Source organism: Electrona antarctica, assembly GCF_951216825.1.
Source record: "Electrona antarctica genome assembly, chromosome: 14".
NCBI lineage: Eukaryota > Metazoa > Chordata > Actinopteri > Myctophiformes > Myctophidae > Electrona > Electrona antarctica.
Window position 1 is genome coordinate 3,369,039 of NC_136795.1, and position 17,120 is coordinate 3,386,158.

At 41.1% G+C, this 17,120-nt stretch overlaps 1 protein-coding gene across 1 annotated transcript; it reads left to right on the forward strand.

Annotated features, from left to right (window-relative positions):
- Nucleotides 1-831: 831 nt before the first annotated feature.
- sox10 (SRY-box transcription factor 10) lies at nucleotides 832-13,599 on the forward strand. Its single transcript, XM_079519831.1, has 4 exons — nucleotides 832-969; nucleotides 3,706-4,611; nucleotides 10,975-11,234; nucleotides 12,797-13,599. Exons 2-4 carry the CDS (start codon nucleotides 4,169-4,171, stop codon nucleotides 13,582-13,584), a joined length of 1,491 nt encoding a protein of 496 aa, XP_079375957.1. The 5' UTR covers nucleotides 832-969; nucleotides 3,706-4,168; the 3' UTR covers nucleotides 13,585-13,599.
- Nucleotides 13,600-17,120: the final 3,521 nt, after the last annotated feature.

The window sequence follows — 17,120 nt, forward strand, 5'->3', positions numbered from 1 at the left end:
GATATAAAGGCCTTTTTTGATTATGCCAATTACCAAAGTTTGGGCAACCAAGCTAAAATTGTCCCCAAATACAAATCAACAACAAAAACGTAATATGAAACAGCATTATTAGGTTTGGTATTGAACAGATAGAAGTGTCAAATGGACTAAAAGGTGATGTAATGGTGGAAGGAAAGTTATCTTATGCATTACTTACACTGTACACTTACACTATATTTAGTTTATTGAATTTCATAAAACATTTGATTAGAATTTATGTTCTAAGATGGTTTTAAATATTTACAGTTATTTACAGAGGGAGCCTTTGTGCTGCATCTTTCATGAAAACAGAAGTACGTCTCATGTAATATATAGTCCCTATATGTTGTCTCTCCTGTAATAGATAACATTTCTAGATGTGCTAATTTTAACAACTTTTCAGAGAAATATATAGTCTGAGCTGTATCCCAACCATTCTTCAAAGATATATGATCAATAATAGGAGAGAACCATCAGTTTGAAGTAGAATGCTCCATTCGGATTTTGAAAATTGAGTTTTGGCATGTGGTTATAAATGGAGTGATAACACACAGAAAGCTACCACAGATGCAATGCTATCACATTTTTCCTAGCACTAGGGATGTATACCTTCCAAAAAATCACTATGAGACTTATTCACCCCATCGGTACAGATGACCCCAGATTTGGGGTCCTGGCTCACGGCCTATATTAGCTTCCGCACAACTTTGCTGTTCCTTTAAGAACTTTTTCCCCCCACTTTACCCCCCCCCCCTCTCTCTCTCTCTCTGCCTCATACAAGGGACTCTTTAAGCCCTTGTCCGGAGCACAGAGCAGGCATTCATAGCTCCTAGGGCCGTGCAGAGAGAGAGGGGGCTGGGGAGAGAGGACAGGAGCGTCACACAGGAGACTCACGGAACCAACACACGGATTTGTTTCACAGGCGACCTCGTTTCTCTCATTTCTTGAAAAGTAAGGCGCTTAGCATGATTTGAAAGTATACTTTTCCTCTCTGTTGTTTAATTGTTTGTTTCTGCCGTGGATGGATCTCATTCCAGCATGCAATGTCTATTTCTATATTTCGGTTTAGTCTGTTAAAGTGTTTATATATGCGGGGAAAGACCCACAACTCTAAATTGGAGACATGTTAACTGTTAAGGGCCTAATGATGCTTATTGGTGTGATTTTGTGGCATGCCGAATAACAGCCATGATAGTTTTGATCTAATTATTGTGAATTATAGGCCTGTTAATTGTTTGACCGTAGCTTAGCTAATAATAGATGTATTTTGGTGACATCTTCCACCCCTCACGAATGATAACATGTCTTCCAGATCAGTTTGGGACAGAAAGAAGTTTATATTCCTCTATATCTGGTTCAAATTCACACCAGATTATTGTGTTTTCATGCATGACATCTCCTCAAGCAATGCTGTATTTTTTTATTTTTTTCATTTTTTTATTTTATTTTTTTACACATGGCTTGAGCATGTTTCAGTTCAGTGAGGTGTTTTTATTGTCATGTTGTCAATATTGTAATACCTATATGCCTATAATTTAAGCAAGTCTCGACTGGAACTGGATTTTCGAAAATAAGTGCATAAAAGTGTCTTAACCTGCAAGCCTGCCTTGCCTTGCCTGCTTATCCATGAGCTTATTTTTTATAGGTTTTAGTAGAAATGTCCATTCTCTATTTAAATGTGGATAATTGGTTATTGGGACTGTCGAGACACCATAGCACTGTATAATGTCACGGGATATTGACAGGCCGATTGGTGAGAAAGATTTCCCCGTCAAAATGCATTATGTCACTGTTTGTCACAGCAAAATCAGTTGGTGATGAAAATTAAACAGAAATGAAACACATTTTGACAGCTTTTCCCCCCAGAAACAATATATATGGTATTTATATATGGTATAGGCCAGGCCTAACACACATAGGCCTACTGTAGCTATATTCATTCATGCACTCAAATTGGCATGCAACTCATTTGTAAATCAGAGAACAGGCAGCATGTGTTTGACTCTCACTGAGTCACTCTCACTTCCTCCCAATCTCACTAAGGCGTATAAGGTCTATATATAGGCTACTTAATCCGTTTATATAATATTTGGCTATCTTATTAACTATAGCCTATGTGTCCAGAAAAGGGCTACATAGGCCTGAAATTGTCATAAAATCAAGTTTGCCTGCCAACGGTTACAGTTGTCACACTTGTCAGGCTAAATATGTCTATATAATCAGGCATATCCAGGTGGAAAATGAAGCGCACATGTCGCGCATTCAGTAGCTATAGTCTATAAGCTATATTATATATACTCTGGACATTGTTTCTGCAATATGAAGACACAACAGACATCATGATGATGATGCACTTTAATTGGTCCTATATATAATCCAGGTGGCAATTAAGCGAATACCTCAGCGACAGGTGCAATTGCAAATTACGAATATGATATATCAAGCACGGTATGTTAATTCAAAGTGAATTATGCAATTACACACATGCAGGCCTTTGTGAATATTTGCTGAATGCTGATCAATGCATTAGCCTACATTATTAATCTGATTGACATTAGTGTATATTTAGCCTATAGGCTATTTGCCTCAGTTTTTGGACCACAACATGGACTGTAGCCCATTTAATTTATAGGCCTATAATGATGATCATCTCAAATCGACAGGTTCTCTCTAAAGCGATTGCACGCGGGTGATAACGGGGCCGGGCAAGAAAGATTCTGCGTTTTTAATAGCAATATGATATTGATGATAACCAAGCTCCAAAAAACAAACAAGTATGTTCTTGTCGAGGTGGTTCACTGCGAGTTCGGTCAATTTCAAACCTTAAAAAGGGTCAAACTGCACAAGGTGTTAATTTAATTGGCAAAACAACGTCACATTCTGTCCCCAATAGACGTGGCCTCTATATACGTTAACAAACAGGCTGTGTCTAATTCACACAAGGCGCACAGACGCGCACCCACACGCGGTTTATATTTCCAGCGCCAGCCCGTGTTTATCCAAGAGGTACAGGGTTATAAATTGACGGCCTGTGCTGGTGCAAGGCTCATATTATTCCAGCACTTTCTCTCCGGGGAGCTTGGAATAACTGCCAAACCTTAAACAGTAGCTTGTTAGCGAGAGCGAGCCCTGGAATAACAGTGGCACCCGCTCAGCCTCATGTTATAGCTTTTAACCTAAATTGTTAAAGGCCCACTCCTGTGTATAGGGCTGCTTTAATTATTCACATTTATCATAGATATATATAGGCCTATACCAGAAGGTTTGCAATCTTATATATTCAAGCTATATCTTAGCTGCATTAGGCCTACATAAGGCATTCATACTCATACACCCATAACTTAATCAGACTATAACACAGCTGGAGATTGTAGCCTATGGGCTCCATTTTCGTCACCGCTAAACCCCCTATCCCTAAACTTCTTCTTCTTTTTTGTTTACTATTTTGCAAAACATTTTTGAATAGTTAAAATGGCCAGTCTACAAGCTCACAACGTGCCAATGTAGATTGGCTAGTTGAACTATTCAAAAATGTTTTTCAAAATAATAAAAAAAAAAGGCAAAGAAGTTTAGGGATATGGAGTTTAGCGGTGACGAAAATGGAGCCCTATATTTGCAACATAAAGTGCTACATCTTCTTGTCTTGTATCTAGCCTATTATAAAGTGTCCACTTTGTTTTGTTTCAGGACTTTGCCAGACGTGCTCAGGCCAAACTGAGGAGACAGTCACAGTGGAAGTAAGTCTAATTGGTTTAGAGCAGAAGAGCAGCAAGAGGTAAACTTGGATCCAAGGTGCGCACCTGGGCGTATGATACCCACAACCCGGATGGAAATAACTTTGATGTTGAACCCTAATAGAATTCTGGAACGGAGGCTGAGAGTGGAGACTGACTGGCAGTTTATATTATAAAGGATCGAGGACCCCCGGAGCAGAGAAAAGGGATATCAACAAGCCTACTTCACACTTCCCTAGAACTTCCTATATCTAAAGGTGTCCTTCATTTTTAGGGGAAGAAAGAATTCTTAATCAACCATAGGGACTGCCACCCCGCCCCCGCCCCCTCCCCAAGTAGGGTTCATTGTCTGTATCAGGAATCAACTCCATCTATACACACCTGGAAGCTATAGAGGGTTTTTGAGTGAGCAAACTATGTCTGGAGAGGAGCAGAGTTTATCAGAAGTGGAGTTGAGTCCGGGGGTCTCGGAGGACAGCCACTCCCTGTCACCAGGGGGTCACTCCTCGGGTCCGCCGGGCGGTGGAGACTCCCCTCTTCCCAACAGTCAACAGTCCACGGTTGTGGGTTTGGGAGGCGACTCGCCCTCTGGCACGGCGAGCAGCGTCAAGTCCGACGAGGACGACGACCGCTTCCCCATCGGCATCCGCGAGGCGGTGAGCCAGGTGCTCAATGGCTACGACTGGACCCTCGTGCCCATGCCGGTGCGGGTCAACTCGGGCAGCAAGAACAAGCCGCACGTCAAGAGGCCCATGAACGCCTTCATGGTGTGGGCACAGGCGGCGAGGAGGAAGCTGGCCGACCAGTACCCGCACCTGCACAACGCCGAACTCAGCAAAACCCTGGGCAAGCTGTGGAGGTGAGCTCCTCAGATCTGCTATACACCGGGCTGATAGGAACATAGAATATATAGCCAGATAGTTGGTTAAATTTCAGTCCCCATACACAAATACTTAAACAAAGAGAAGTAAAAAGTGCAAATTAGATCCATCATCAGTTTAGCCTTTTTCCATTTGACTGCCTATATAGCTACCCAATCAATCATGTAATCTATCATTGGTTTAAAATAATATTCAGGATCAAACCCAATGTTTTGGTGAGTAGCCTAAAAGCTACAGAAATAAGGATGGGGGAAATGTTTTAACACACCTCGTTGTAGAAGTGTTTCATATACCTAACCTAACCTAGCCTTTCTATCTATCTATCTATCTATCTATCTATCTATCTATCTATCTATCTATCTATTTATTGGTTTTTTAATTATTATTATTTCTTCTGCGAGATATACGTGTGAAGGTATGTGTGCTGGCAAGGCTGGCATAGACTTCCTTTCTTGTTTTTATGCTAGTGGAATTAAAAAGTACTAAAGCAATGGATGTCCAGGTGGCTTTATATCAAAACAGAAACTTGAGCCTATATCAATGTTGTTTGTGTCAAACAATTCATAACCCGCTTTCAGATCCCATGCAGTCCACCAGTTCAGAAACACTTGTTTCGAGTGCATGTCTACATTACATATAAGGGCGAGTGCGTCATAGTCACATGTTTCTGAATCCAGGCTAATTTCATAGACCACTTAATTCTCTGGCCTTTAGTTGGAGAAAATGGCTCCCGAGGGAATTGCATGTGTTTTAAAAAAAAAGCCCCTCGGCTCAGTTTAACGACTTATTATAGCACAAAATGACATAAGGTTCTTTTCCATCAACAACTGGTAGCATAACTCCAAAGTGTTGGCCTATAGGTCTCCTTGCAAACGGCTTATACATTATAAATTATATATAAAGATATATTATAATGTTTTACAATTGGAAATATTACATTAAATTAGCAGAACTGTGTATATTTGTAATCCATAGATATAAAGAAAATATATAGAAAGCTCATAAGCTCTATTTTCTGTAGTATACTTTGCTGGGAGACGTCACATTGCTATATGGATATCATTCGATCCTTTAGTTTAACCAATGCATCTTATGGCATTTAACATAATAAAGCCAGCGTAAACATAACTTACAGTAAACATTAGAGTAAGTTATACCTCTGCATAGTGCATGTTCTCTCTGTGGCATTTCTTTACATTGGCTGTAATGTATTGTGAAACCAATAAGCAAGTAGCTACACCAGTGTTTCTCAACCCTATGTGGGCCAGTTCCCCCTATCCGATATCCAGGTCCCTTACCACCCCACACGCAATTAAAGTGTAAGCTTTATTTTTATTGTGTATTGTGTTGTCAGTATCATATCATAGTCAAATGAAGAAAAAAGGTCAGCAGCACACAATATGTTTGCTCACCATCTTTTCTTTATTTTAACCAAACAACATTTCGGGGCCATACGTTACTCCAACACGCGACACATGGGTGGCCGGTTAAGACTGGATAGTTTTAGGTTAGGGTTTGGGGTGTGGGATGTCGGACTATTGCGTGTCGGACTGTTATAGTACGGCGGACCAAAGACATTTCACCCATCAGGGCTTTCTCAAGTTCCACGATCATGGTCATTATCATGTCAGTATCTTCTCAGTATCATGGTCAGTATCTTGTCAGTATCATGGTCAGTATCATGTCAGTATCTTGTCAGTATCATGGTCAGTATCTTGTCAGTATCATGGTCAGTATCATGTCAGTATCTTGTCAGTATCATGGTCAGTATCTTGTCAGTATCATGGTCAGTATCATGGTCAGTCTCATGGTCAGTATCTTGTCAGTATCATGGTCAGTATCTTGTCAGTATCATGTCAGTATCTTGTCAGTATCATGGTCAGTATCATGGTCAGTATCATGTCAGTATCTTGTCAGTATCATGGTCAGTATCTTGTCAGTATCATGGTCAGTATCATGGTCAGTCTCATGGTCAGTATCTTGTCAGTATCATGGTCAGTATCTTGTCAGTATCATGTCAGTATCTTGTCAGTATCATGGTCAGTATCATGTCAGTATCATGTCAGTATCATGGTCAGTATCTTGTCAGTATCATGGTCAGTATCATGGTCAGTCTCATGGTCAGTATCTTGTCAGTATCATGGTCAGTATCTTGTCAGTATCTTGTCAGTATCATGGTCAGTATCATGGTCAGTATCATGTCAGTATCATGTCAGTATCATGGTCAGTATCTTGTCAGTATCATGGTCAGTATCTTGTCAGTATCATGTCAGTATCTTGTCAGTATCATGGTCAGTATCATGGTCAGTATCATGATCAGTATCATAGTCAGTATCATGGTCAATATCAGTCAGTATCATGGTCAGTTTAATGGTCAGTATCATGTCAGTATCATGATCAGTATCATAGTCAGTATCATGGTCAGTATCAGTCAGTATCATGGTCAGTATCATGGTCAGTATCATGGTCAGTATCATGTCAGTATCATGGTCAGTATCATGTCAGTATCATGGTCAGTATCATGTCAGTATCATGGTCAGTATCATGGTCAGTATCATGGTCAGTATCATGGTCAGTATCATGTCAGTTAGGGATGTCCCAATCACGTTTTTGTTGCTCCCGATCCGATTCCGATCATTTGAAAATGATGTGATCTGCCCCGATTTCTGATCACGTGATCCGATCGGGACAACCCTAATGTCAGTATCATGGTCAGTATCATGGTCAGTATCATGTCAGTGTCATGGTCAGTATCATGTCAGTATCATGTCAGTATCATGGTCAGTATCATGTCAGTATCAAGGTCAGTATCATGTCAGTATCATGGTCAGTATCATGTCAGTATCAAGGTCAGTATCATGTCAGTATCATGGTCAGTATCATGTCAGTATCAAGGCCAGTATCATGTCAGTATCATGGTCAGTATCATGGTCAGTATCATGTCAGTATCATGGTCAGTATCATGTCAGTATCATGGTCACATTGGTCAGTATCATGTCAGTATCACGGTCAGTATCATGGTCAGTATCATGGTCAGTATCATGTCAGTATCATGTCAGTATCATGTCAGTATCATGGTCAGTATCATGGTCAGTATCATGTCAGCATCATGGTCAGTATCATGGTCAGTATCATGGCCAGTATCATGTCAGCATCATGGTCAGTATCATGGTCAGTATCATGTCAGTATCATGGTCAGTATCATGGTCAGTATCATGTCAGTATCATGGTCAATATCATGGTCAGTATCATGTCAGTATCATGTCAGTATCAAGGTCAGTATCATGTCAGTATCATGGTCACATTGGTCAGTATCATGTCAGTATCAAGGTCAGTATCATGGTCAGTATCAAGGTCAGTATCAAGGTCACATTGGTCTATCATGTGACACCATGATTTAAACAGCTAAATACAGGTATCACTATGTACTCCTGGTCATTGACACTCTACGCCATCACACGCTCGCATCATTTCATGCTGCCTCCCACAGCATACACTCATTTGCCGAACAGAAGGTCAGAACGGGTTAATGTATTAACCTTGTAAAGACTGCCTATTAATTGGATGAAGACTTGACCCCTGGGCTCAGGCACGATTGGTTAATTGGTCCAGAAACATGATGAACTGGGAAACTGAGAAAGGTCAGGCTCTTCTCATGTCAGTCCTATCGGCGGTAGTAACATGGATGTTTGGCCTTCGAGCCTGCAGACAGGATGCATCTTTGGCCTATTTCATAATTGCATTACTGTCCTGCAGTCAAAGTCTCCTGGCAAGGGTCACTTTATAGGCAGCTGTGCATCCATCCAGTGGGAGTGGGTAGGAGGGGGTAAATAATCTGAACATGTTATGTAATAGTTAAAAATCACACCCATAAGTGAGGGGTGCTCTTATCATCATCGCCGACTTCTTACGGACAGCTGAGAGTTAAAAGCAGACCTATACCTGTATATACAACATACAAGTAAGACGCATAAACGCGGGAAGCGAACGGAGCTGTTGTGGCAGTCTGACACACACACACACACACACACACACACACACACACACACACACACACACACACACACAGTCAGACAAGCTAGGCCGGCTTCTATAGTAATTGCTCACTTCGTTCGCAATCACTTCGTTCGCAATCAATGTTTGTGTTACGCAATGTTTGTGTTTACACTATGATGTAAAATGAATTGTCATACAGATGCTGGGGTTTAAGTGGTTACATTTATCTACCTATTCCATTGGCTCATCGACCTCCTGGCTAATTACCTAGAAATGGAATGATGTTTGATTGTTGGTGGTCAAGGCTGCCAATAGGAAAATAGGCTATTGAGGGTCTAAAAAAAACAAATCAGCCCTGCCTGTGTTTTCTTAACATACATTCATACTGTTCATGTTACCAAACACACACATGCTCTAAATGCTCTCAGATGGCTATCATTTCCTCGTACCATCCGAGTGGCTTCCTAAATTGCAATTCAACACTTTTGTTTCAAATCCTTTGGCTGTTATAGTTCCGTTTAAAACGTACTTACGTAGCTTAATACTGAAGCTTGGCAGAAATGTTTGCTGATGTCCTTTTACGTCAAATGTCTTTCACAAGTTTCTCAAAATGTGTCACTCGAACATGAACATGACGGAACACCGATTTATTTCCTGACTCTGAATTACATTCCAATGTATCTAGACCTACAGTATCTATTTAAAGTATTGAACATCTGTTTTTAGACTGATTAATACCGGGACATTTTCCAGATATCAATATACTTTATGTAAGATAATGATCAAATTCCAGTACATAAACAGAAGAGGAAACTAACTAATTGCGAACGCAGTGAGCATTTACTATGAGACCCAGCAGATCATGTCTGTGTGTGTAAAAACTTAACTTAAAAAAAAAACTTAAAAAGGAAAAACTTTAAAAGGAAAGAAAAACTTAAAAAAAACTTAACTTAAAAAAAAAACTTAAAAAGGAAAAACTTTAAAAGGAAAGAAAAACTTAAAAAAAACTTAACTTAAAAAAAAACTTAAAAAGGAAAAACTTTAAAAGTTAAGAAAAACTTAAAAAAAACTTAACTTAAAAAAAAACTTAAAAAGGAAAAACTTTAAAAGTTAAGAAAAACTTAAAAAAAAACTTAACTTAAAAAACTTAACTTAAAAAAAAAACTTAAACACAAAAAAAAGAGAACTAAAAAAAAACCTTACAAAATTACGTAATTTATTCTAATTGTTGTTTTTGCAATTTACGAGCTGCGTTCGCTTCCCGCGTTCGCGCGTCTTACTTGTAAGACAGGTGTGCTCCCACGTGTGCTCCCACATATCCCCTACGACCAAACCTTTCCATGCCCAATAACAAGAATTTAGTATTTTCTTTTAATCGTGAATTGTCACTCAGATCTCAAATCAAAATCAATTCTGTCAACGTCCGATGTCTAGCTGAAGCTCCTTTAAAACAGCACCAAACTTATATACTCGCAACCAACCCAACAGCCTTTTGTTTGCATGTCACAAAATCACAACTTATACTTGAGTAAAAGCACAAAAGTATTGGCATCAAAATGTACTTAGTCATATGTACATAAGTACTCAGAATGTCATCTTTTCAAGTTTCCAAATGTATGCTAGTATTTTGAAAATAGCCGATCTACAAGCTCACAATGCGTCGCGATATATAGGGCTGATGTGGTTAATGTATGTTTTCTAATCAAAATCAAAATCTGCAAATAGTAACTAAAGTTTTCAAATAATTGTAGTGGAGTAAAAATGTTTGGCTCTGAGATAGAATGCTCAAGTAAAGCCTTTTGTTTGCATGTCACAAAATCTCATGTGATAATACTGTAATGATAATGTGATCATTACATGTGATAATACTGTAATGATAATGTGATCATTACATGTGATAATACTGTAATGATAATGTGATCATTACATGTGATAATACTGTAATGATAATGTGATCATTACATGTGATAATACTGTAATGATAATGTGATCATTACATGTGATAATACTGTAATGATAATGTGATCATTACATGTGATAATACTGTAATGATAATGTGATCATTACATGTGATAATACTGTAATGATAATGTGATCATTACATGTGATAATACTGTAATGATAATGTGATCATTACATGTGATAATACTGTAATGATAATGTGATCATTCGATTTTTATTTTGCAACTGAAGCCCAAGCTTGACTGCAAACACTGTGTTGAAAAATCTGTGTCTGTCTGTCTCTCTCTCTGTCTGTCTGTCTGTCTGTCTGCCTGTCTGCCTGTCTGTCTGTCTGTCTGTCTCTCTGTCTGTCTGCCTGCCTGCCTGCATACCTATACTTTAAGGCTTCTCAATGAGAGTGACAAGCGTCCGTTCATCGAGGAGGCCGAGAGACTACGGAAGCAGCACAAGAAAGACTATCCGGAGTACAAGTACCAGCCGCGGCGTCGCAAGAACGGCAAGCCCGGCTCGGGCTCCGGCAGCGAGGCCGACGGCCTCTCCGAGGGCGAGATCGGCCACGGCTACAAGGGGCTCCACCTGGACGTGGCCCACAGCGTGAGAACTGCCCCGTCGCCGGCAGACGGACACCACCCTCATGCTGCAGGTGGGGCTAGAAGAGAATAGACCAGTGGTTCCCAAACCTTTTCATGTCCCCCGAATTGACACTAATTAGCCCGAGGAGGACCCCCCCCCCCCCCCCCCCCCATTTGAAAAGATATGACAGGGGACCCCCCATAAGAGAAGGTTTTTACAGCTCGAGCAGTGATTCTCAACCATTTTCATTTCAAGGGTCCCCGCTGAATTAGGCTACGGCGCACCATTTAATGGCATTTCTATCTCTGGGACCCCCAATTTATATTGTAAAATCACTGTTTAGTTACAGACCAATAAGGGTCCATTTGGTTCCTAACTATCATTTAGCTGGGGACCCCCTGGAACTCCCTCAAGTACCCCTAGGGGTCACCGAACCCCACTTTGGGAACCCCTGGAATAGACATTCCTGCAAAACAAGTGTTGATTTCGTCGACTAATGCTATGACCTTTTTTCACAGAGGAAAACTAAATGGAAACTAAATGAAAACTAAGCTATGATGACTAAAACTAAGACTAAATATATTGGCAATTTTGTCTAAAACTAGACTAAAATGTTAGGAAGGCACTAGTGGACAAGAGGTTGAGTATAAGTCATTTTACACTTGCATGTTGCATGCTGAAAGTAGCTGATCTACAAGCTCACAACGCTTCGCAGCACGACGCGTTGTGATGAGCTTGTAGATCTGCTATTTTCAGCAGGTGTAAAATTACGACGGCATCAAGGCCCGCCAAAATAAATTTTTAGTTGATTAAATCAACTGTAGATTTAGTCGACTAAAATTTATGATATTTAGTCGACTAAAACTAGACTAACACTAAAACATTCCAGGTGACTAAAATGTGACTCAAAACTAAGTGAAAACTATTCAAGAGACTAATGACTAAAACTAAAATCAAAATTTGCTGTCAAAATCAACAGTGCCTGCAAACTGTCTGACCCGTAACTCTGGTGCTACAGTATACATACATATGGTACACACAGCTATTCTAAGTGGTGGGGAAAGTACTCAAATGATTTACTAAGTAAAAATATCAATACTGCAATATAGAAATACTCTGTTTAGTAAAAGTAAACGTCCAGAATTCAAAATATACTTGAGTAAAAGTACAAAAGTATTGGCATCAAAATGTACTTAGTAATATGTAAAAGTACTCAGAATGTCATCATTTCAAGTTTCCAAATGTATGCTAATCTTTTGAAAATAGCCGATCTACAAGCTCACAATGTGTCGCAAATGGCAGAAATGTATATGGCTGATGTGGTTAATGTATGTTTTCTAATCAAAATCAAAATCTACAAATAGTAACTAAAGTTTTCAAATAATTGTAGTGGAGTAAAAGTACAATGTGTGGCTCTGAGATAGAAGTGTAGAAGTGAAAGTATTGAAAATTCTACACTTAGTTACTTTACACCGCTGCTATTCTAACCATTGTACAAATACAAAAGACTAAAGGTCTCTGCACACTTCTGCGTTTTTCAGATTTGTTACAGCGTTTTTCCGTCAGTTTTCCGAAAAACACGTCCAGTGTGCAACCACCTTAACTCTCTCTTTCTCTCGTCTGTCTGAACAGGTCAGAGCCATAGTCCTCCCACCCCTCCCACTACTCCCAAAACAGAGCTCCAGTCCGGGAAGACAACCGAGGGAAAGAGGGAAGGCGGCGGCAGTGTGGCGGCCCGTGGCGGAATGGGGTCCGGGGCAGAGGGAGGCCCAGGCGGGGCTCCGGGTGGGAAACCCCACATTGACTTTGGCAATGTGGACATCGGTGAGATGAGCCACGAGGTGATGGCCAACATGGAGCCGTTTGACGTCAACGAGTTCGACCAGTACTTGCCACCCAACGGACACCCGGGCATCGGGCAGAGCGCCGGAGTGTCTTCGGCGGCGGTGGGCTCAGTGTCCGCCTCTCAGTACGCATATGGAATCTCCTCGGCTCTGGCGGCGGCCAGTGGACACTCTGCGGCCTGGCTCACCAAACAGCAGCAGCAACACCATCACGGCTCCGACCCCTCCAAGGTGGCCCAGATCAAGAGCGAGGCCGTGGGGCCCGGGGCTCACTTCGCGGAGGCGGCCTCGGCGGGCTCCCACGTCACCTACGCACCCCTCAGCCTGCCCCACTACAGCTCCGCCTTCCCCTCGTTGGCTTCCAGGGCTCAGTTCGCCGAGTACGCCGACCACCAGGCCTCCGGGTCATATTACGCCCACTCCAGCCAGGCCTCTGGGCTGTACTCTGCCTTCTCTTACATGGGCCCCTCCCAGAGGCCCCTATACACTGCCATCACTGACCCAGCCAGTGTTCCCCAGTCGCACAGCCCCCCGCACTGGGAACAACCCGTGTACACCACCCTGTCACGTCCTTGACAGACACCAGGACTAGAGGGCACTAGTGCAGGTTCAGCCCCCCATGCCAGACCCCCGGGGTAATAACAGAAGTGGCGGTAGAGGTAGTAGTACATGTGGTCTGGCCTGGGGGGGAGTGTGGCAGGCAGGAGGGGGGAGACACCCTTCCGGTCTACCAGTCGAGAGGCAGAACGGCTGCCGCGGTCCAAGGATGATCTTGGAGCTTTTGGGAGTGTGGCAGGACTATTTGGGGTTACACAGAGCAGTAGAGTCAATGAGTGTGTGCTTCAATTTCAAAAACTCAGAGGTTTGGATAACTACTTGGAGATAGCCAAACTCATCTTGTATAACATGGTTTTTATGATGTCAGAAGAATAGAGTGCCAAACTGCTTGGCTAATTGTCCCATTCACATCTCAGGCAACTTTTACCTGATAGCAAACATGTTAGTATTGATTTGTCTTGGAAATCAGTACAATATGTAATAGCTTTCTGTTATGGTTTTCAGAGGCACATTATGTTGTTCCAATGTCGATACAAAATATTGTAGTGTTCTCTTACAATACTTTCTCTCTCTCTCTCTCTCTCTCTCTCTCTCTCTCTCTCTCTCTCTCTCTCTCTCTATTTTTTTCTTTTACACATGAGGGCTTATGGATCAGAAATGCCATCAAACCTCACGCGGGTTAAGTATTCTTTTTTTTTTGAGAAAATAATTTTCATTATAAAATAATTATTGACTAATATCAGGATATCTTACTGAATGTTATTGAAAATTGAAAATGTTTATTTGTGTGTGTACAGGTTGAGGTCTATAAGGTATAATTTGGGAGATGTTTGATTTTCTTAAAATTTACCAAAGTTTTGAGACCAAATCTTTACACTTTGAGAAGAATCTTAATTCTGAGATGTTTCTCCCCAACGTGACAGTCAAACTACCTTAGCTTTTGTAGAAAATTTGTCTTCTTTAAGCTGTCAAAATTGTTTCAATTGTGTCGTATTAGTTTTCACCCTAATACTTTGGATATTTACATAACATGGCACTGACGTGTGGCTTTGTTGAATAAGTATTTGGTGTATTCATGATGGACATTCATGACGGCGGACAATTCTATTTATACTGTACAGATAATCCATTTTCACTGACCTACATTATGGTGTGTCTGTAGCTCAGACCTACATTATGGTCTGTCTGTAGCTCAGACCTACATTATGGTGTGTCTGTAGCTCAGACCTACATTATGGTCTGTCTGTAGCTCAGACCTACATTATGGTCTGTCTGTAGCTCAGACCTACATTATGGTCTGTCTGTAGCTCAGACCTACATTATGGTGTGTCTGTAGCTCAGACCTACATTATGGTGTGTCTGTAGCTCAGACCTACATTATGGTCTGTGTCTGTAGCTCAGACCTACATTATGGTCTGTGTCTGTAGCTCAGACCTACATTATGGTGTGTCTGTAGCTCAGACCTACATTATGGTCTGTCTGTAGCTCAGACCTACATTATGGTGTGTCTGTAGCTCAGACCTACATTATGGTGTGTCTGTAGCTCAGACCTACATTATGGTGTGTCTGTAGCTCAGACCTACATTATGGTCTGTCTGTAGCTCAGACCTACATTATGGTCTGTCTGTAGCTCAGACCTACATTATGGTCTGTCTGTAGCTCAGACCTACATTATGGTGTGTCTGTAGCTCAGACCTACATTATGGTGTGTCTGTAGCTCAGACCTACATTATGGTGTGTCTGTAGCTCAGACCTACATTATGGTCTGTCTGTAGCTCAGACCTACATTATGGTCTGTCTGTAGCTCAGACCTACATTATGGTGTGTCTGTAGCTCAGACCTACATTACGGTCTGTCTGTAGCTCAGACCTACATTACGGTCTGTCTGTAGCTCAGACCTACATTACAGTGTGTCTGTAGCTCAGACCTACATTACGGTGTGTCTGTAGCTCAGACCTACATTACGGTGTGTCTGTAGCTCAGACCTACATTACGGTGTGTCTGTAGCTCAGACCTACATTACGGTGTGTCTGTAGCTCAGACCTACATTATGGTGTGTCTGTAGCTCAGACCTACATTATGGTGTGTCTGTAGCTCAGACCTACATTATGGTCTGTCTGTCTGTAGCTCAGACCTACATTATGGTCTGTCTGTAGCTCAGACCTACATTATGGTGTGTCTGTAGCTCAGACCTACATTATGGTGTGTCTGTAGCTCAGACCTACATTATGGTGTGTCTGTAGCTCAGACCTACATTATGGTCTGTCTGTAGCTCAGACCTACATTATGGTCTGTCTGTAGCTCAGACCTACATTATGGTGTGTCTGTAGCTCAGACCTACATTATGGTGTGTCTGTAGCTCAGACCTACATTATGGTGTGTCTGTAGCTCAGACCTACATTATGGTCTCTGTCTGTAGCTCAGACCTACATTATGGTCTGTCTGTAGCTCAGACCTACATTATGGTGTGTCTGTAGCTCAGACCTACATTATGGTCTGTCTGTAGCTCAGACCTACATTATGGTGTGTCTGTAGCTCAGACCTACATTAAGGTATGTCTGTAGCTCAGACCTACAGTATGGTCTGTCTGTAGCTCAGACCTACATTACGGTCTGTCTGTAGCTCAGACCTACATTACGGTCTGTCTGTAGCTCAGACCTACATTATGGTGTGTCTGTAGCTCAGACCTACATTATGGTCTGTCTGTAGCTCAGACCTACATTATGGTCTGTCTGTAGCTCAGACCTACATTATGGTGTGTCTGTAGCTCAGACCTACATTATGGTGTGTCTGTAGCTCAGACCTACATTATGGTCTGTCTGTAGCTCAGAATACATATTCCTTTACATTCCTTTCGATGTTCTAACAAGTCGCTGTACTGTTATTAATTCTGTCAAATGCTTTTTTTTTTGCCATTATTATTTTCACTTCAAAAAAATTCAGCACCACTGCCTTTTTCATTTATTTCGTGTGACATAAAAACATTGTGTGTGTATAATAATATAGTGCATTCAATCTACAATGCCAGGTTTGTAGGTAGTAGTAATTGTATAACATTCATTCAGTTTCTCTGTCCGAGATGCCGTTACAGTTCATAAAGATATTGCATTTGGAATTTATGCTGTTGCGTCACATTGAATACCAAACATGTCCTAATTAACCCATTTTGACCTGAGATCAGATTCTAAAAAATGTCTTCTACATCTCATAGCGCATGAGCTTGTAGAGCTGCTATTTGTCAATAGCTAAAGCATAACATAATGCTAACACCAAAAGGGGTTCCCGCCCAACATGGGTTAAATTCCTACAACATAAACAGCAATTAGTAAGTTATATTAATTAGTATAAGTTTAAAAAAATGAGAAACAAAAAGAAAAGGTTTACAGTATGTTAAAATTTTGATTCAAATTTGATTGAATAATAATGCATCATTGCTTTGACATTCAGCCATAAATGTTGAGGAATCCATATAGCACCTGATTGGCCTGGACTTTTTACATGTTGGCACCTGGAAAAATAATCTTTCGCCGACACTTCTGTGACAAACTGTAATT